The 19,795-nt window shown below is 45.6% G+C and overlaps 1 protein-coding gene and 1 long non-coding RNA gene across 7 annotated transcripts; one reads left to right on the forward strand and one right to left on the reverse strand.

Moving 5' to 3' along the window:
• The first annotated feature begins 1,299 nt into the window (after positions 1 to 1,299).
• Positions 1,300 to 18,838, forward strand: Btnl9 (butyrophilin like 9). 6 transcript variants are annotated; one of them, XR_002791831.2, is made up of 10 exons: positions 1,300 to 1,462; positions 6,557 to 6,691; positions 8,188 to 8,523; positions 10,597 to 10,878; positions 14,419 to 14,550; positions 14,909 to 14,965; positions 15,078 to 15,838; positions 15,952 to 15,972; positions 16,192 to 16,218; positions 18,546 to 18,838. XR_002791831.2 is itself a non-coding variant. In XM_013155119.3 (10 exons), the coding sequence occupies exons 2-10, from the start codon at positions 6,580 to 6,582 to the stop codon at positions 18,578 to 18,580; spliced, it is 1,230 nt and encodes a 409-aa protein (XP_013010573.1). In that variant the 5' UTR covers positions 1,300 to 1,462; positions 6,557 to 6,579; the 3' UTR covers positions 18,581 to 18,838. The 6 variants fall into 6 exon arrangements, 4 of the variants coding, with proteins under 4 accessions (XP_013010573.1, XP_013010575.1, XP_013010576.1 ...); XR_010047688.1 differs by having other exon boundaries at positions 15,078 to 15,391; XM_013155119.3 differs by having other exon boundaries at positions 15,078 to 15,305.
• On the reverse strand, positions 8,697 to 15,078 carry LOC134476152 (uncharacterized). Its single transcript, XR_010047690.1, has 2 exons — positions 14,871 to 15,078; positions 8,697 to 11,017 (listed from the first exon to the last, which is right to left on the reverse strand). It is a non-coding gene; the product is annotated as an uncharacterized LOC134476152 (long non-coding RNA).
• Positions 18,839 to 19,795: the final 957 nt, after the last annotated feature.

A 19,795-nucleotide genomic window follows, 5' to 3' on the forward strand; every position in this document is an offset into this window, starting at 1 on the left:
TGGAGCAAGTGTACCTGGAAAGACAAAGCGATCTTTTCAGGAAAAGACGAATCGAGCAGTTCTGGCCACCCAATGGACTGACACCATCTCCAATCTATTTTTTGTCTCTTGGAAAAGTGTGCAGGCCCAGTCACCCTGGCCCATCTGGAGCCTGGCCCTAAACAGATGCACCTCCACCCACAGTTGTAATGTGTTCTCATCTTCTGCACTGACTCCCTGGAGGGCCTAGCCCTGTCTGACTGCCTGGACTATTTCTAACTAACTTAACAGACCCCTGAATAGTTTTCGACTTCCTCATTCTCTGCTACTGCATTTAAATCCCTTACTTCCTAAGAGAGTTTCTGCCTAGGCCAGTGGCTCCCTCAGGTATTTGTCTTAAGGAAACCCTGTTGTTGTTGCAAGGTTTGTCTCTCTTTACTCTTTATTTCACATAGCCAGTAACATATTTGGCCCCTTCTGCTGCCCTCAGCACATATTTGTGCAGCCTGAAGCCCAAATTCCTGCTCCACCAACCTGCCTTTACACACACAGTCACCTTCAAGTCTGGCTGGCTATTGCTTTCATCTACTCACTTAGATGCCTGGAACCTGCATAGGATTCTCTCCAAGTACCACGCATCTCTGGAAGCCCCAGGAGGTGGGGGACCCTGCACAAGCTTGAGCTGCCCTGTGCCACAGCTCTGACCTATGCCGTAGGGACAGAACCAGTGTAGTGTGCAGACAGGCTGGAGTTTGGCCCACTGAACTTCCTGCACACCAGTATCAAAAGTGCAGCACAGCCTGAGTGAGATGGAGTATTGCTTCTTCTTTGAGCTCTGCTCCACTAGAGAAATCCTGATGTAGCACCCAGCCCATTTCTGAACTATATGGACAACTCTTGAGGGTTTATTTATAGCAATATTCCCAGGCTGTGTTCTTGACTTTTCCCTGAAGAGATTAGAGTATAGTACATTAAGTACGAGGTGGGCACGAACACCTTTTCACGCTTTACTGAAGGTTACACTTTAGTCTCTCTTTTTCTGTAATCATGAGGAGAGTTGAGCTAGTGAGGGGAGGCCATCATGCCTGCCCAGAACCCCAGCTTGACCTGTTCAGGGATCCTGGGCAGCTCTCTGAGCCATTCTTCCTTCACTCTCAGCCTTTGAACTTCACAGTCTGCTCTGTGAAGCTCTAAATACCTTTGCCCTCCTTCTGAGATCCTAGATGGACATTTTCCATGGGAATTTAATTTTTGATTTTCCTCACAGGGACAGGATGTGACAGGGATTTCCTCATTTTGTTCTATCTATGTTGGTTTTTATAGCAAAGGGCAGAGCCAACAGCATATGTCTTAAAGTGGAAGGTGGGAATTATTCAGTCTGAAATGAACTGCCCTGCTGAACCCAGCTGCCAGCCCATGTCTATCTGTCTTAGCATCAAGACCTAAGATACTTTACAACAATCGTTACCATTGTGCCCAGGAGGTGAGGTATCTGTTTTGTTTGTTTGTTTGTTGTTCTGGACCTTTTAATGCTACCTGAAAGGTATGTGACTTATTCTCAACATGTGCCTAAGCCTCTGTCTTTCAGAAATGGGGAGCAGGAAATGATGGGAAGAGCTTTTTCAGTGTGGATAAAAGGAGATCCCCTTGGGGGGCACCTCCCATGTAGCAGGTTTCTCAGGTGTTCTGTTTTCCTCTCAAATGAGGCCTTCCCCTTCTGCCGCCTTCTCCTTTTTCTCCTCCTCCTCCTCTTGGCCTTCTTCCTCCTCCTTCTTCTTCTTTTCTCCTTCTTCTTCTTTTCATTCACCTTCACCTTCTCCATCTCCATCTCCATCTCCATCTCCATCTCCATCTCCATCTCCATCTCCATCTCCATCTCCATCTCCATCTCCATCTCCATCTCCATCTCCATCTTATCTGTTTCCTCTTCTTCATGGGACTGCAAATTGAACTCAGGATCTCTACATCCCCAGATATTTATTGTGTAACAAAATCTCAAAATTTTAAGTTACTCATGCTAGGCTTGAATTTGTGATCCTCCTGCTTCAGTCTGGTTGTGCCACCACACCCCGTCAAGGGTCTCTTCTGGAGGTGATTCATCTCCCTTAGAGACCAAGAGGGTGGAAATCCTCTACTGAAAGCAAGCCATTGCAGACTTGTGGGGAATAACTAGTGGCTTCTGTGGACAAAGCATTACAGTGGGTGCTTGTGGTGCGAGTATCAGGGAGTATAAAGCCCCATCTACCTTATGAGGCTTTTGGTTTAGAACACAAGAATAGAAGAGAGGCAAGACACACCAGCTGCACAGTTTGCAAAAGTAGCAAAGCAAAGCAATATGAAAGAGATTCAAGAATGGAGGGTTGGAAATCAAGAGAACACTGCATGTTGTGTAGGAATTAGAGACCAGGAAAAGTAGGAATGAAGGCAAGGAGAGTAAGGAGGGAAAGGAGAGAAGAAAGAAGAAGAGGGCGGGTGGGAGAGAACTGACCTTCTCCTGGATGGAGGTGGCACGGTTTCCTCCTCAGTGGTGTGCGGGAGTCCTTATCTCTCTATCTCCAGCCTGGAGCAGCCCAAAGCTCCTAAGAGAGCAAGGAAAACACCCCCTTTCTTGTCTACTTTTCCCTTCACTGAGTTCTCCATCTTCTCTGGACAGCCAACATGTCCACCCTCTTATGTTCCTGTCCTCAGCAAAACCTCAGCAGGACCAGAATCTGAAGTGCATTTCAGCATTGGTGCATGGAGTGTGCTCACTTTAGTCAAAATTAGAGTCTAACCTGCAGAGTGCAGTCTGAAAAGGAGAATTCAAGCAGCAAGTGGGGAGGAGGCTGCTGTTTCAGGATGGGGTGTTGCCTGGCGACCTTCTAAAATCACTGATTTCCCTTTGGGAAACTTTAGTCAAAATTAGAGTCTAACCTGCAGAGTGCAGTCTGAAAAGGAGAATTCAAGCAGCAAGTGGGGAGGAGGCTGCTGTTTCAGGATGGGGTGTTGCCTGGCGACCTTCTAAAATCACTGATTTCCCTTTGGGAAGCTGCCAGGTCACTTTCGTCCACAGTGAAGGTTTTCAAGGACACATACTTGAGGGTTACACAAAAGGACTTAGCACAGGTGCCTCCTGTTCAACCAGACATTTTGATAAAACCTTAGCCAGCTCTGGTTTAAACTGTTTCATCTGACAGTGGGATTGTAAATGTATTTACTGGGTGGTTGGGTGGTTTTTATGTCTGACACTGAGGACCCTGACTCTTCTGCAGTGGGTGGTGAGATGGCTGTGATCAGGTTCCTGACAAAAGTAGTCATGACCACAAGGTGCCCCTAGGCCTGAGCTATACAGCAGCTGGTGAGAATGTGTGCTGAAAGAAGCACAGGGTTCTAAGCAAGCAGGAGGGCGCCACTGGTTCCAGAGCACCCCCCGCCCCCGCACTGTCCCCCACCCCCACCCCCCTCCCGCCCTCCAGCTAGTTTGGGACCCTCTGTGGGCCGGCTGGGCCAGGGAACCTCGCACACCTTCCGGGTTCACTCGAGCAGCACAGCAGGTCCTGGTGAGCAGGCATCAGCCTCCCTTCTCCCAGCTGTGCTTGGCAGACTCTGGAGTGCTAAGCAAGCAGGCGGGTGCCATTGGTTCTAGAGGCTGGGCTTGAGCCGGCCTGCTCCACCCCCAGTGACCCTCTATCAATCCAGGGAACTGGGTGCCAGAGTCCCAGGAGCTGAGCGCATAGAAGAGGATTTCCAACAGACCCTGAAGAAGCCTTAGAATAATACTCGAAACACAGAAATATAGGAAAATGACAAAACGAAAGACCAAATTACAATCTCAAACCTCCAGCCCATCCAAAGAAACCTTAGGAGCGATGTATATAGAAGAAAATATATGCCATACACCTCAAATATTGGACATAATAGCAACTGAAATAAATAAGCAATTCCAGGAAGCCTTAAAGGAATTCAAACTAGAAGTAATCTCCAATGTAAAAGAAGAAATGATAAAAGAAATGAAAGAGATGCTGAATATATCTAAAGAAAACACAGTTAAAAAATTGGAGGAACTAAACAAAAAGATAGAATTCCTAGATGAGCAATATAAGAAACAGAATACATAAAGCAGATGCACAGAGATATACAGGAAATCAAAAATTCCACTGAAAGCTGTAAGAAGCACAGAGCAAGGCTCCAGAAGCAGATAGCTCAGATGAAACCCATGTGTGCAGAGGCCTCATTCCCGGTACCTCTTTTCTTGTCTGTGATTTGAATTTATTAGCAATATGGTAATAGTATTTGTGATCTTGGTAAATGCTTGGTAGGTAGGAAGTGCTCAGTTTGAGTTAGTGTTCATGACTGTGACATATGTACCTGTGTGGGTGCACCTCTGTGTTTAGTCTCCCCTCCTGCAGTGTCTGTGATACAAAGCCCATGGATATATCACAACAAAGAACTGGGGTCCTCTCATTAGTTCACAACCCTCAAGCACACTTCCCCAGCCTCTTAATCCCCTGCATATATAGCCTCCCTGACTAAGATAGAGCAAGTGCTCATTCATTCTGTGAGCAGCTGTGCCCCTAGTTCTGGTGTCTGTCTATTGCTCCATCACCTTCTTGTAGGAGAAATGATGTCACCACCTAGCCTCTGTCCTCAGAATCTAGTCCACCAAAAGGGATCCATCCCTAGGCAGAGCTCCTACTGCTTTGCAAGGTGTTAGCTGATGCTCATACCTCCTCAGAGTTCTGCCTGAGGGAGCCTTATTCTGTCTAGTGTTCAGACAAATGTCAAAAGCACACAAGGGAAAAAGGAGCTAAGGGAAAAGGAGAGAAAACAGAAAAGCCAGTAATGATTCTTTGCCTTCCTTGCCAGGTTCAAGACCTCCACAGACACATCCCTGCCCTCAGCCATACAGGGCAAGAGGTCAGCCTATTTGACCAGAGCCTTGACCCCTGCCCAAGTCCTCTGTTGATGCTAGTTATTGAGTGAATAATAATTTCCGTAGATGCTAGCATCAAAACAGCCAGGTCCTTCTAGACAGAACACCAAGCTCTTCCTCTTGAGGAACCCATCTGATGCACAAATGCAAGCACCTCAACTTGCTCCTCTACTTCCCCCCACTCAAAGTTTGAGCTCCACAGCCAGCATTACCCAATGCATTCACCTCTCAGGCCAAGACCTCTCCCTCCCATTGCATTCCTGTTAGGCAGAGTCCTTCCCAACTCAGAGAGCACTTCTCAGTACACCTGTACACCCCCCCCCTTGCACTGTGGCCCAGTGGCTTCTAAATTCTTTCATGCACATTATGCCAGTGATGTTGCTGACAGTAGGCTGCAGCTCTGCTGCCACAGGACACAAGAACATGTGCCACACCAAGAATCTGCAGCAGGAAAGCCAAGCAGAGTGGAATATGGGGCGGAAAGTCAAAAGAGAAAACTGAGGGAAATAAAGAACAGAAACCCACTGTGGACCTTACCCTACTGTGATGGAGTGAAGGAGAGAGGTGTCCCTGGAAGATAGAGAGCAGATATATGGAGGTGGGGGGAAGAGATGCTAACTTTTATTTAAAAAGCATTGCTGGGCTTGATGGCACATGCCTGTAATCCCAGAATTTAGCAGGCTGAGGCAGGAGGATCACTGTGAGTTCAAGACTAGCCTGGGTTACAAAAGCAAGTTCAAGACCAGCTGTACTATATAGTGAGACCTTGTCTCAAAAAACAAACAAACAAACAGCATCTAGCCAACGTATGGGAGGCTCAACAATTTTCCAAATTGACATTGGTTCCTTCCATTGTTAGGAAAGAGAATGAAGTTCATCCAGTTACAAAACTTGCTTAAACTCTCACAATTTAAATGGATGGGAAATATGGAGAGTTCCCTGTGAATTCAAAGACTTACAGGCCACACCATGTTTGCTGGCCACCAGGCTGTGAGATATTACCACAGGGCCAAGGAAGACATTACTTAAGGAGGAGAGCCCTCATATGGACTAGGGTTGGGTGCCCACAGAGGAATGGATGGCTAGATGGGATGGCTCTGTCACTGGAACTGCTATAAACATAGGGAAGTGGCCAGCTCCCCTACTTGGAAGTAACTCCTGAGGCCTCAAGCCTGAATGAAAAGGTTCCACAATGTTGGAACTGGCAGGCACATTCCATTTTGGAAGCAGCAGAACTCTGTGTTGGTTCCTCTTTTCTGTAAGCATGATGTTCTAGGACAAAGAGCAGTGATGACAAGTTTGGTAAGAATGAGATTCTGCAGATTTCCTTTTGTTTGAGGAAGGTCCTTAACGCAAGAGAGGGGTGGTGCTGAGCCCTGACACAATGTATGACTCTATTCCTGGATCTGAACAATACTCAGATCAAAGGCCCCTTCCTCTGGGACCCATTATCCCTGTCCACCTGCTGCTTTATCAATTTGAGCAAGGCCAAGGAGGCTATTAACAGCATTGCCTGATAAAATTAGAAGCTCCCACATCCAGTTGCAGCATAAAAAGAGGCCAATCCTAGGACAATTGTAAAGAACTCAAGAATCAGAAAAACTTATCAAGGCCCCATGAGTTCAGATGGCCTGTGTCAGGCACTATCTCTTTGTTGCTCTCCAGGTGACTCTCACTGCTGATGACAGATGGCTGACTTCTTAGGATCCCTGGGATTTTTGAAGAGAGTATTTTCGCCTAGCCTCCTCTTGATCCTCACTCATGTTCTCCTCTTCCTTCATCCTGGGAAGGCGAACTCAGGTAGTAGGTCTTACCTGTCTCTGCAGCCCCGCCAGCCGTGTGGTTAAAGAGCCACTGCTCTGAGCCTGTGCAGTGCCTGCTGCTCAGCCACCATTTTGTCAGCCTTAGCACACTTCCCAGGACTTTGAAGTCCATAGGCAGAGCGGAAAGCATTATAGAAGGCGCAGAAAACTTTTATTTGTGTTTGTGCTGAACAAGCTGGTAAATATTATAAACTCCACTAACTTCATAGGTCTAGAAGACAAAAAAGACATCTCTTGTTATACCATCTCTTACAAAAGATAGCCAACTGAGGTTGTATATTAATTACACACTTGGAATCTCCTAAGGTCTTAGGCTGAAATCAGAGACACCAAAGAACTGAGGCAGCTCAGAGTCAAGGGAAGGGGATAGTTATGACATAAATAGCTGCAAGAAAACCACGTCCGAAGACTTTGGGAGCTAAGCACAGCTAAGAGCAAATTTCTTCCCTGAAAACCAACAAGAAGAATAGAGAAGAGGTAATGCAGAGTTTTGTGAGAGACACATCCTCCAGGAAGATCATAGGTGGAGGAAAAACTGAGGCAGGGTGGATCTAGGAAGAAAATCAGGTATATCAGGTGGTGGGAAAGATAGCTGGAGATATCCAAAAAGGGAAGATGGTAAAAGGGTTTTGAGAATTCACCTCATGGGCAACAAGTTGTCTCAAATTGCACAAAGAACGACACAGCTCCATGTTCTGCAGGTCGTGAAGGGATCTCTGGTGGTTGAGCTATGGGAGAAGGCTTTAGCTAAACTTGGAAAAAACAAAGCAGACTAATTTGGGGAGAGCAGAGCAGCAACATGGAAACACCATGGGGAAGGAGAGAATGGCTAAATGAAAGGTCACGTGTAGGCCTAACACCATTTGGTTGGTCTTTAACCATAAAAACCCATGAAGCAAGGCGCACATATAGTATTTTACATTATATATATATATATTGTATCTACATTATATGTGTGTATATATAGATTTTGCTTTTACAGAATATATACATACGTAGTACCTTAAAAGTTAGAAAAGCAAAGAAACAAAAATAAGAAAACACCTATTACCATCATGCAGAAATTTCCACCATCAACAATTTGATGTCTACCCTTTTGGATCTCAGGGCATCTGTGCAAATATGTAATTTTTTACTCAATTGTATAGTATAATTTTATTTTTGAGATGTCAATGATTGCTTTTAATTTGTTTCCCTGGCCGTAACTGTCTACAAAATAACTCTTGGTTGATTCAAACCAATAACCAGTCTAGGACCAGGTTTTGTCTCTGGCTGTAACATTCCATGTGTTTTAATCTGTGCCCTTACTTTTCTCATGGTGTTACCAGTTCAAGAAACCAGGCCAGACATCCCTGTAGAGTGTGTCATCTTCATAATTTGAACAGTTTATTGTATGTTTCTAACCTGAAAAATGGCCTTCACGTGATATTTGAAAATGGATTGACTGTGGCTGTGGTTCTTGCTTTGTCAAAGTGATAGGCCCTGAGGAAGTAATATTGGCCCATGTGGAGCACGAGGTGGAGTTCCTATGCCAATTGTCACAGCCCCTGAATGCGGAGCACATGGAGATTCTTTGGTTCCGCGGCCAGGCCTCAGATGTGGTGCATCTGTACCAGGATGGGCAGGAGCTCTTCGAAAGGCAGATGGTGCAGTTCCAGAACAGGACCAAACTCTTCACAGATGCAATTGTTGATGGCAGTGTGACCCTGCAGCTCTACGGTGTGGTGCCCTCTGATGAGGGTCCTTATGGATGCCGATTCCACTCTGACAACTTCTCTGGCAGCGCCATCTGGATGCTGGAGGTAGCAGGTATGTACCCGACCACCAGCCAGAGGGTCAAAAAAAGGTCAGTTTCCTAAGAGCTGCTTTTCTCAAGCAGATACAGAATCCTGGAAAATATTCCTGATTTTAAATAAAGGTGTTCAAAAACAAAGAAATTGATCCATCTACAAAAGAACAAGAATTCACACACACACAAAATATGCTGTGACTGTTAAACATAAAGATGATAATTATTGCTTTTAATTAGAGAAAGGAAATTAAACTACTTCAAAATGTAAATTTTTATCTTTCAAATTGGAGGAAATTCAGAAGTTCCAGGACACTGTCCTGGTGGCTCTAGGAAAAGTGGCTTTCTCTTGTGTGGTTGGTGGAGCTCAAAGTCAAGAAGCTCTGCCTGGGGCCTAGTGGGATTCTGTCTGCCTTCCTAGGATACAACAGTCCCACTTCCCAGAATTTACCTTAGCGATACAAACCCATAATGTCCATTCTGTATCAGTCTAATCTGCATTGCATTAATTCTAATTGTGGAGTGGAGATTGTCCACACCTAGAAGCTGAATATGGTCTAGCCATCTTCTGGGTGTTGGAAATAAGCCCTAGACTCAAATTGTTGATGCAGATAATAAAGCAATTAGACATCAAGAATTTTCAAAAAGGCATTTAGTTCTGCAGAAGGCATTCCAAAAAGGCATTTAGTTCTGTGAGCACGAAATAGTTAGACACACAGGACAAAAGAAGGCTGCTCCTTTTATCCCTAATGCAGAAAAAGCAACTGAGAGTTACATTCATTGGCTGAGTTCAAAGGCTTACAATCTTATCGTGTTTGACTAGAGTGGTACAAGGCATGGCATTGGGAGCAAAAGGCCTTGATTCTTAGGTGGGGGTGGTTAGAGAGCAGGAAGGCTCAGTTTGGGATGCACGGTTCTTGGTGCTTTGTCCTGGAAACCAGCTGTGTTTTGGGAAAAGGTATATGGTCAGCACTTGTTGGAGCTCAGGATATTAACAGGAGTGGAGGGGAGGTAGTGAGGAGGTGGCCAGGGCATTTAAACCCAAAATGGAATTACTTGGCCTTGTGTTTTGACCAAAAAGACACAGCCTGTCTCTCACATGGGTGATCCATAGGCTGTAACTGGAAAAGTGAGGAGTACTTAAATCATGGTTTTGGGTGATTCCTAAGGTATATTATTAAAAGAAAAAAAATCAAGATATAAAAGAGATTTGGTAATGTGTTGCACTTTTGTGTACCGAAAAGAAAGAAGAACATTGCAAAAAGTAACAAATGAAAACGTATTAGAAACTCATGAAATTGGTGACTGAAGGAGAAGGGGATATAATAGAATAAAAAAGGATGGAGGAAGGCTAGGGATACACATTTTTACAGAATTAACTTTTTTTTAGTATTGAACTTATGGCCTTCACATTAATCTTGTTTTATTTTTTGAGACAAGGTGTCGTTAAATCACTAAGTTGTCCTGGCTGGGCTTGAACTTGGGATCCTCTTGCCTCAGCCTCCTAGAATGCCAGGATTACAGGAATGCACCACCACACTTGGCTCAGGATTGATATTTTGACCATGTTAATGTTTTGCTATTCAACACATATGGCTGAGTATGTGGCTCAGTGGTAGAGCACTTGACTAGCATGTGCAAAGGCCTAGGTTCAATCTCTAATCCTGGAAAAGATAGACAGAGGATAGCAGATAAAGAGTCAGTTAACTACATGAGACTACAAAGAAATATAATGCAAGAACTTGACCTCTACTGAGAATCAAAAAGAGGGCGACCTATTGAATTTGAGGTAAGATAGTTCTTTCCAAAGAATTGTCTCTCGCACAATATAACTAAATGCCTGTAGCCTTCTTCACCCAAATTTCCAATGTCCCTCCAAAGTAGTACAGTAGTGTTCTGTTAACACATGCCACTGTGACCTAGGCAGTCGTTAGAAGTTGATAGGCGGGGAGGTGTCAGCTCAACCATGCATTAAGCAGTCACAGTTCCTGATGTCTTACGGTGACTGCAAATGGTGAATGGTGTGATGTGGACTTCATGTCCAACTTCTTGGAAACAGTCTCTCTTTTCTCATTCTTTTTTGTATCTCTCAGGGCTGGGCTCAGACCCTCATATTTCCCTTGAGGGCTACAAGGAAGGAGGCATTCAGCTAAGATGTAGCTCCACTGGCTGGTACCCAAAACCCAAGGCTCAGTGGAGGGACCATAGAGGCCAGTGCCTGTCTCCAGAGTCTGAAGCCATCTTCCAGGATGTTCAAGGCCTGTTCCATCTGGAGACATCTGTGGTTGCCGGAGGGACAGCCCCTAGCAACGTGTCCTGCTCCATCCAGAACCCCTTGCTGGACCAGAAGAAGGAGTTTGTGCTCCACATAGCAGGTCAGTTGGGTGCGCGCTCTCCCTTGCATAGCTAGGCATCGTGTTCTCCGTGTGAGGGTCCTGGAAGGATGCAGTGCTCTGAGGCCTGGCTGAGTAAAGCGTGAGTTGACCTTGACACCTTACCTTCATTTCCTCATTCCTGTGGGGGACATATAAAAACAGTACGAGTAAATCATGTCATAAATTAGAAGGTGGGAGATGCTAGAAAATAGGGAAGGGGACCAGGAGTGGTGTTGGAGGTGTCTATGGACTGTAAAAAGGTAATTTGGAGAAGTAGATGTTTAGGCAATGAGTTGAAATTTAGTATCAAATCATATTTAGTACCAAAATCTGAACAAGAACCAGGTATGGTAGCGCACACGTGTAATCCTAGCAGTCAGGAGGCTGAGGCAGGAGGATTGTTGTGAGTGTGAGGCCAGACTAGATGACATAGTGAGTTCAAGGCCAGTTGGAACTACACTGTGAGATCCTGTCTCAAAACACAAACAAAACAAGCACATAAAAGTCTTATGAGACGTCTACTGAAGGTTCCATAGTGCTGGTTCTAATTGCTTTAAATTTCTTTTTTCTTTTCTTCCTTCCTTTTTTTTTTTTTCAGTGCTAGTAATTCCCTCAGGGCCTTCACACTGAGGTATCTCCCTGCCCCCCACCCTTTTCTGAGACAGAGTCTCCTTATATCACTAACTTGTGTAGGCTGGGCTCCCACTAGCAATCTTCCTGCCACAGCCTCCTATGGTGCTGGGATTCAGGTGTGAACCACCACACCCAACCAACTGTGGCAAACTCAGGCTATTGGCCATTTTCATGTCAGTCCAAATCAGTGGCTATGTTAGTATAACAGGAAGAAAGCTCTCCTTTTGTAGAGACGGGCAGAAACAACTCACTGTATATGTGGTCTCAAGGTAAATGGCTTGTCCCCCAGTGGTAGGACATGGCCGCATCGTGCATCAGAGTTCATTTTAATTTCCCCAATAAGCCTGGTGGGGTCATGTCCTTTTGTAGTCCCAGCTACTCAGGGGCCAAGGCAAGAGGATCTCTCAAGCCCTAGAGTTTAAGCCCAGCCTGGTCAACACAGAAAGACCCTGTCTCTAAATAAATCAGTAAACCCTCCAACATGTGGGGTAACCATCTTTGGCAACAGTCTTTATCCCAAGGAGAAATAAGGCACCTCACACCTCATTTCTGGAAGCAGACGCTTACATTAAACCCCCAGGAGTCATAACAGGCTGCCTCAGCCTTGATGTTTTCAAGTCGAGCCAAGGCCCTTAAAAATAAGGAGTCCTGGGTTGTGAAGCTGGCAAGAGGTTTATTTAGCTCTTAAAAAGTTTTACCCACATCTCAAAGCAATAAAGGATTTACAAATTGCCTAAAGGAAACATTCTAAGAAAAGGGGAGACTCTGCATCAGAGAATCCAGGTTTTGGGGTTTTTTTTGGTCTTTTCCGCCTTTTTGGACTTGTATCAAAATGTATGTTCACATCTATTAAACTTTGCAGATGCAGTTTTAGATTTGCATGTATGTGTATACAGTCTGTACAGACAGTGTGAGTCACATAGGTGTCTGGCAGAAGGGCAAATACAGAGGCCAGAGGGGCTGGGACAGTGGGTGATGCTGCGTGTGTCAGGTCGAGGAGGCAGCAGACCCTGAAGTCTGAGGTCGCTTTTTTTCTTTTGTGCCATAGGAGTTCTACCACTGAGCTATATGCCAGGCCATTTCTACTTTTTCTTTCGAGACCTGGTCTCGCTAAGTTGTCTAGGTTGGGCTTGAACTTTCCAATTTTCTGCCTCAGCTAATTAAGCCAGGCTTGAAGCCATTGCTTTTAACCTCTACGCCTGTGCTTTGGAAAGCACCAGTGGTAAGGGACCAATCTGTTGTGGCCCAATGCATTTGTACAAGGAGAACATACTTCTAGAAAAATAACCTGTAAAACTAAAATATCACTTATGCTAAGTAGACTAAGCCAGATAGAAAAAGAACAAATTCTGAATGATTCTGGGGTGGGGAAAATAACTCCCAGCCTGATAGCTATCAGATGTGCCAAGTTTGGGGTCTCACGACATCCAGGATTGAGGCACTGAATGAAGGAGAAATTTACGTGAATTTATTGCAAAGAAGAACAGTTGCTGGGTTTCCAGGAGGGGTCCCGAGTGCGTGTCTCTGCCGTGATGGTTTATATGGCAAAGTCCCAGCGTGGGTACAACATGCATCAAACTACCATCAACCTGTACGTTCAACGGCTTAGCGAATGTTGATCCAGGAGAAAAGCAAGGCACCCAGCAAGGGCACAAAGCGAGCAGGGTTATTCATGAATGTTAGCTTATCTGTTACTCTTGAACACAGAAGAGCAAAGGCATTCCTGGAAAAGGAGAGGGTGGGTCCAGATGTTCTGGTCCATGCAAATGGTGCCTATCTGGGCTCAGGGACTGCAATGCAAATTGCAGTAGGACTTCCAGCTGTTACTCATCTCTGGGAGCCCAGGGACCTGGCTACTTCTCAGACTCACGCCCCATGCCCGACGGTCTTGGTGCCTCTGACTCCTGCATGTGCTCCCTCAAGGGTTCACCCCTCTGACTGCCTAGTAATTTCTGTGTATAATAATTCGACCTGTGAGATGTGCCCAGGACAAACAGCCACAGAAAGTAAAATGGTGGTCGTCCGTGGAGCCGGGGCGACGTCAGTGTTTACTGGGTTCAGAGTTTGAGTTTAAGAAGAAGAAACCACAGCGAGAGTTATACAACAGCGCCATTGCACTTAGTGTCTCTGGTCTGCACTAAACCCTGAGACAGCTACTGGGAAGGCTGAGGAGGCAGCAAGAGCTCAGGTTCCAACCCAGCATGGGCAACTTTACCAAACCTCGTCCCAAAGTGAAGAAGGAGGAGGAGGAAGGAGGAAAGAGGAAAAAGGGAGGAGGAGAAGGGAGAAGGGAAGACATAGGTGGAGGAAGGAGGGAAGAGGAAGGGGAGGAGGGAGGAAGGAGGGAGAGGAGACAGCGATGGGATGGGAAGGGAAGGGAGAAAGAGGGAAGAGCAGAGGAAGAGCAGGTGGAGAGAAAGAGAACCGGCTTGTGGCTAAGCTGGGAGGTGCATAGCCATACTTCATTTGGGTGAGAATTTGGGTTTGATCTCTACTGCGGAAATAAAGGCTAAAATAATAGGGGTTGGGGGAGCTGTTTTGTTTAGAACATTAAAAAAGTGATAAACTGTATTTTAAAAATAGCTTTGAAGTAGAAGCACCAGTTTTGCTCTGGGACCCGGGGTTTCAGCCTGTGGTCCCCCGGGCCTCAGCCTTCCCCAGTACCCCGTGCGGGCCTGCGCCCCGCCTCGGCAGAGAAACAGATTCCACAGCGAGAAGTGCCGAGCCCCCGCCGGCGCTCCCGAAGGTCGCGGCGTCCCGAGCCCTGTGGCCCCCGGGGTAGGAGGCGAGGCGGCCGCAGAGCTCGCGAGCTCCTCTCCTCCCCGCGCCACCCTCTCCCCCACGCCCCGGCGAAGAGGATCCCCGCAAGGCTCCAGAGCCTCTTCCCGCTTTCCCGGTGTTTTCCAGACGCGTTTCTGCCGGGAGCCTCCCCCTGGAGGAGCGCGTTCCTGGGGACCCTGGCGGCCGCCGCTCCGCTGCTGCTGCTGGTCCTGGCGGCGCTGGCGTGGGTGCGCGCGCGGACTCAGGTGGAGCGCGGAGGTGAGGAGGTGGGGCGGCGGGCCGCGGGCGGGGGTCGTGCCCAGCGTCCTCCCCTTCTTTTGTTTCTTTTTTTTTTTAATTTTAAAGACATACCAAAAAAAGGATAAAGATATAAATTTTCAAAACCAAATACTAGGAAATTAACACAGGTTAATATATTGCATATTGTTAGCTTCAAAGTAGTTCGGATTACAAAATTTAGGCGTGAAAAGAAAACGAAACAGACAATGAAAGCACAAACTTCTTTCGGATGAGCTGAGAGTAGTGGTACAGCTATCTTGTACATATTTACACCCTTGTGTTTCTATTTACACACTTACCCTATTTTCCTTGTTTCTGTCTCCTTTCCGCGTCCCAGTCGCGATGCTTTCGAAGCAGCTGCAGGAGCAGAGGCGGGCGGAGGAGGAGCAGCGAGGTGACCGCGGGGACCCCGGGGCGCTGCGCGGAGGACCAAGAGCTGCCGGGCTCTGGGTTCCGTCCTTCCCACGCATCCCCATCATGAAGGCCGTTCCTCCTTTCTTTTCCAGGAAGGCTAACCTGGCAGCTGGGTGAGTGCTGGGTACCTAAACGGCTGCGGCTCCATCTGAGAGGGGTCCGGCTACGTATTCCCCTACGATTTCTCCGCCTAAAGACTGCTTCCCCGGCCACTGCCCGGGGTGAATTCTCACTGGGAAGCTGGGCACTGTCAATCCCTACCGCAGTGGGAGTGATTTATCACATCCACAAGCCGGGTGGGGAGGGCTGCGGACGGGATGGTGAGTGAGCCCTCAGCACAGGAACGGGAAGGAGGCCTCCCTGGGTGGAAGGAAGACTCAGGACCAAAACTCCAGACAAAATTAAGGTCAGGGAAACGTGTTTGCAGTCTACCTAGTGCTGAGGGCGCCGGAGTGGGGGGAACCAAAGCAAAACAGCTGTCATCGATCGTAACCCCATAGTCTTATTTGGTGGATAACGTTGCTTTTCGAAGGATCATTTTCTTTTAAAAGAAAAAGTGGACAGTTCAGAGGAATGTATCCTCCTGGCAAAATGTCCTAGTCCTTCGCAAATAATCGAATGTGATATTTCTGGACCTTTAGTGATTTCTCCAGTAAGAGAGCCCGAGACTCGCGCAGCTGCGCTTGCGCAGTGTCCGGACTGACTGGAGGCTCCCCCTGGACAAGCTTGCACTTTCTGGAACGAAGAGCCAGGAGCATCTTCAAACCAAACCTTGCCCCAAATCTTTGTCTCCCAGAGCCAGGAGCCCAGGCATCAAAAGCCTGCAGATGGGTCTGGGGCAGGGAACAGTGGGGTAGGGGTTCGGACAGTGGCGGGGCGGAGTCCTTTACCCTGGGACAGGACTGCTTCGGGAGGGTGGGTCCACTCCTCCTGAGGGTTGACATTGTCTCTGTGTTCTGCTTATAGAGAAGCTTCTGATGCAGTTGGGTAAGTGACTCTTAGAATGTTCCTTTTGTCTACCTGTTTTCCTCTGGTTATCCTTGTATCTTCTCACCTCCCAAGCCAGGTGCGATGCTCCTCCTGGAACAGATGGCTGCGTGGGTGGCAGCAATAGGGGGGAAGAGCAGGAGTGGTACAAAATGTGAAGTGTAAGCAGAGAAGTGTGATGTCCTGGTGTTCTAATTCCGTTTTCCCTTTGTGCTTCAGACTCAAGAAGGGCTGAAGGCCAAGCTGGTGAGTGAAGGTTATTTTTCTCCAGTCATTGTTTATTATGTTCCCAGCATTACTCCAGGGATAACATCTGATAAACAAGTTAAAAATATCACAAGTCAAACGTGCATCTCATAGATGTCACCTGACTTGACAATGCAGCATGCTGTGGACCAGTGGGGGCAGACGTTTTAGAAACCGAGTCCCTAACTGCAACCCAAAACACATTTATTTATCGAAAAGTGCCAAAACTGCAATTAAACCTGAATAATTAGGTTTTAGTTTAGGAAAAGCAGCTCACACAACTCATGACACCGTTGCAGAGTAGGCTCTGCCTGCCTGCTGTGCCATAGGTTCGCCATCACTGCTGCAAGCTGTAGATTGTCTGTCTTCCCGATTGTGTGGGTCTAGATGTACCAGCATCTCAGAAGAATATTCCACCATGAGTGGTTGCTAACCAGGGTAAAGATCAAAATTAGGGTTTGTACTGAATATGTATAGCTTATGCAAAAGTATGCTTTATACTGAACGCACTGACTTTTGCACATCACAGGGTAAAAGCCATTTATGTTAAACCAGGTGCTGGGGGTATAGCACAGTAGCACAGCACCTGCCTGGCAAGTGTGAGGTGGTGAGTTCCATTCTTGGTAACAAACAAACAAACAAAAATTAAGCCAGTCAGGGACTGTACCTCTCAGCATCACAATCATTTGCTGTGAATAATCTACCCCATTTCATTCTGGTTTCATCTCACAGCCTCCCAGGGTATGTATTAAGTAAGTTATGCTGCTTGGTGGGCAGTGTTCCTATTTAATTATTATATGGATTGTTCTGAGGCTTAAACACACTGGAAACCCTGGATACCTGTGCTGGTTGTGTGTCCCAGTCACTCCTTCAAAGACTGACTTTTGGTCTGGAGTGGCATGTCACCATGCATGTGTGCACTTTTCTCCATACAGGCAGTCCCCACGTCCATGTGAGGTATAATGTATATCTTTATTTTCTGTGTATTCTCGTAAATGTGAATTTCACTTTTGTCCCATGTGTTTTAGTTGTGTAAATGATGTTCACTATCTCACATGGCTTTTTTTCATGCACTGTTTGAACATCTTTCCCATGTGTGCATATAATCTGTTTCTCCTTGCTGCAAAGACTATTTTAACATGTCACTTGTTGGAAGAGACATCCTGGCCACTTCTGGGTCACACCATCACAAACAATGTGAATGAATAGCTTTAAATACATACGATACTGTGTGGCAGTCTGCCCATGTCCTCAGGACGGGACCTCCTGGGCTTTGGAGAGTCTGTTCATTGATGAACACAGGGCTGTCTGGAAGGCAGCACCACCATCCTGCCAGCAGCAGAGCTGGGTCTCTGTGCGAGCAAGCTTTCAGTATTTACCAATCAGTGGTAATAAACGATTGATCACAGTTCTTTTGTTTGTACCCTTCTAAATATTAAATTTGAACCTCTCTCTAGTGGTCTTTCAGGTCTTCTTCTTCTGAAAGGTTCCATTTCACAAGGGGTTGCTATCTTTTCCTTCTATATACTCTTCTATCCCTCCCTGGTATTCAACATGTGAATTCCTTTTTCCATTCTGCCATCTGCTATCATTCTGATCCATGGTTCCCATGACTGAAAAGAAGTCATTGAATTTGAGAAAACATAATTTATTTAATTTTTACCTATAGTTTACATTTTTGAAGTTTTGCTAAAGAAGACTTTTCACACACATAACTCACTTTATTTTATTGATTTTACATTAGATTTCTGATACTATAAACAAAATACCTGAGATGATCAATTTAAAAAGAGCAAGGGTTCATTTTGGCTCATGACATTAGAGTTTGCGGTCCATGGTTACTGGGTGATGTCACACATCCTGACAGGGAGTGCAGAGTGGTGGAGCAAGCTGCTCACTTCAGGGCAGCTGGGAACCAAAAAGGGAAAGAGGAATACACAGATCCCAACACTGCCTTCAAGGGCCTGCCCTGGAATGGACAGAAGGCCCTTTCTCTATTAAATTCCCACTGTCTCAGTGGACCAAGCTGAGGACCAAGTCTTTTACACATGAGCATTTGGAGAACATTCCAGATCCAAACCACAGTAATATGTGTTGAATGCAGGTCTTTAATCCTAAAATTGGCCATTTTTCTAGAATCAGGTGAGAGCACAGTGATATTTCGCTACACAGTTTTCCCAAAGCCACTGAATATACCACATAGAGTACATCACAAATTGATGGAGAGCATCCATCACTTTGTTGCCTTTAGTGCATGGTCATCCTCTGCATAGGAGAGTCTGTCCCTTGGTTTACTACTACCTCATTCATTTTACTCTGATTGTCAGACCCCCACCTGGACAGAGAAGAAAAATTTCCCTGAGCAGAGCCGCTGAGCACAGCTGCAGAGACAGAAATAACAGGCCAACAGAGTCTGCAAAAAGGAGATGAACACACAACTGCTGCACACAGCTGCACCTGTGAGACATGGATGTCACCAAGGCTCCCAACTCCGCAGACCCAGACCCCACACACCCACCCCTCCCTGCCGTACTCTCCCTATACTAACACCCATGTGAATGGTCGTATTACCCTTGTCCCATCTGTACCCAGCTCGAATAAACTTCACTTAGTGCTTCAACTCTGCCTGGTTTAGTTCTCCTGGTTGTGCCTCAGTTTACTGTAATGCCTATAGCTTCTGTAATAATTGAAAGGACAAGTTCTCCATTATTTCTACTTCCTTTTTAAAGTTAGTGGAACTTTTAAAACATATAAATTGTTGGATAAACTTATAAAGTTCCTTTAAAAATCCAAATGTTGGGCTGGGGATTTAACTCAGAAGCATAAACGTCTGCCTGGTAAGCGCAAGGTCATGAGTTTGATCCCTGGCACTAAAATAAAATAAAATAAAAATTTGAATGTTGATTTACATAGGATTGTTTTGAATTTATACAGTTAGGGAGAATAAAACTTTTTAATTTATTCTAAAGAGAAAAAACAATGATATAGAATGTCAAAACAAGCCAAGGGGATTAATAATGGTTAATATATTGCATACTGTTATCTTCAAAGTAGTTGTTCAGATTACAAGATACTGGCATGAAAATTGATCAAACAATATAAGCACAAACCATTTTCAATGAACTAATAGAAATTACTAGTATAATTGTCTTAGCTATTTTTCTTTTCCTTTTCTCCTCTCCCCCATCTTTTGAGCAGTTTCTTCCCCTTTTACAATATCTATTATATATTTTGGATCTTATTTCTTCTTTCAGTTACTTATACTAAGGGGACAATGTGATGTTTATACATGTGGATCTGATTTATTTCACTTTTAAGTACGGTCCAAAGTTACATTCATTACAAGAAGAGCCTGGAGTTTCCTTCTTTGCACCTGAGTAGTACTCCATTGTATAAAAGTACATCTTTTTTTTTTAAAGTTTATTTTAAAGAGGGTAAAATTAAACAGAACAAAACAGATCATAAGAAAAAAATTTAAGAGACACAGATTTCAAAGCAAGACAACCGGAGACCTTCAAAGTAGCTGCCCATACCATCAGACACAATATAGTCAAACAAAACAAAACATAATAAAGTC

Source organism: Cavia porcellus, unplaced genomic scaffold (assembly GCF_034190915.1).
Source record: "Cavia porcellus strain 051 isolate PalLab524CR breed Dunkin Hartley unplaced genomic scaffold, mCavPor4.1 scaffold_1, whole genome shotgun sequence".
NCBI classification, from domain to species: domain Eukaryota; kingdom Metazoa; phylum Chordata; class Mammalia; order Rodentia; family Caviidae; genus Cavia; species Cavia porcellus.

Bases quoted from the DNA above. Each gene is read 5' to 3' on its own strand.
- Btnl9 (XM_013155119.3), top strand. From the start codon at position 6,580: ATGGCTGACTTCTTAGGATCCCTGGGATTTTTGAAGAGAGTATTTTCG. The intron at 8,524-10,596 runs GTATGTACCCGA...TGTATCTCTCAG, and splicing joins CTGGATGCTGGAGGTAGCAG to GGCTGGGCTCAGACCCTCAT. The intron at 14,551-14,908 runs GTGAGGAGGTGG...TCCGCGTCCCAG, and splicing joins GACTCAGGTGGAGCGCGGAG to TCGCGATGCTTTCGAAGCAG.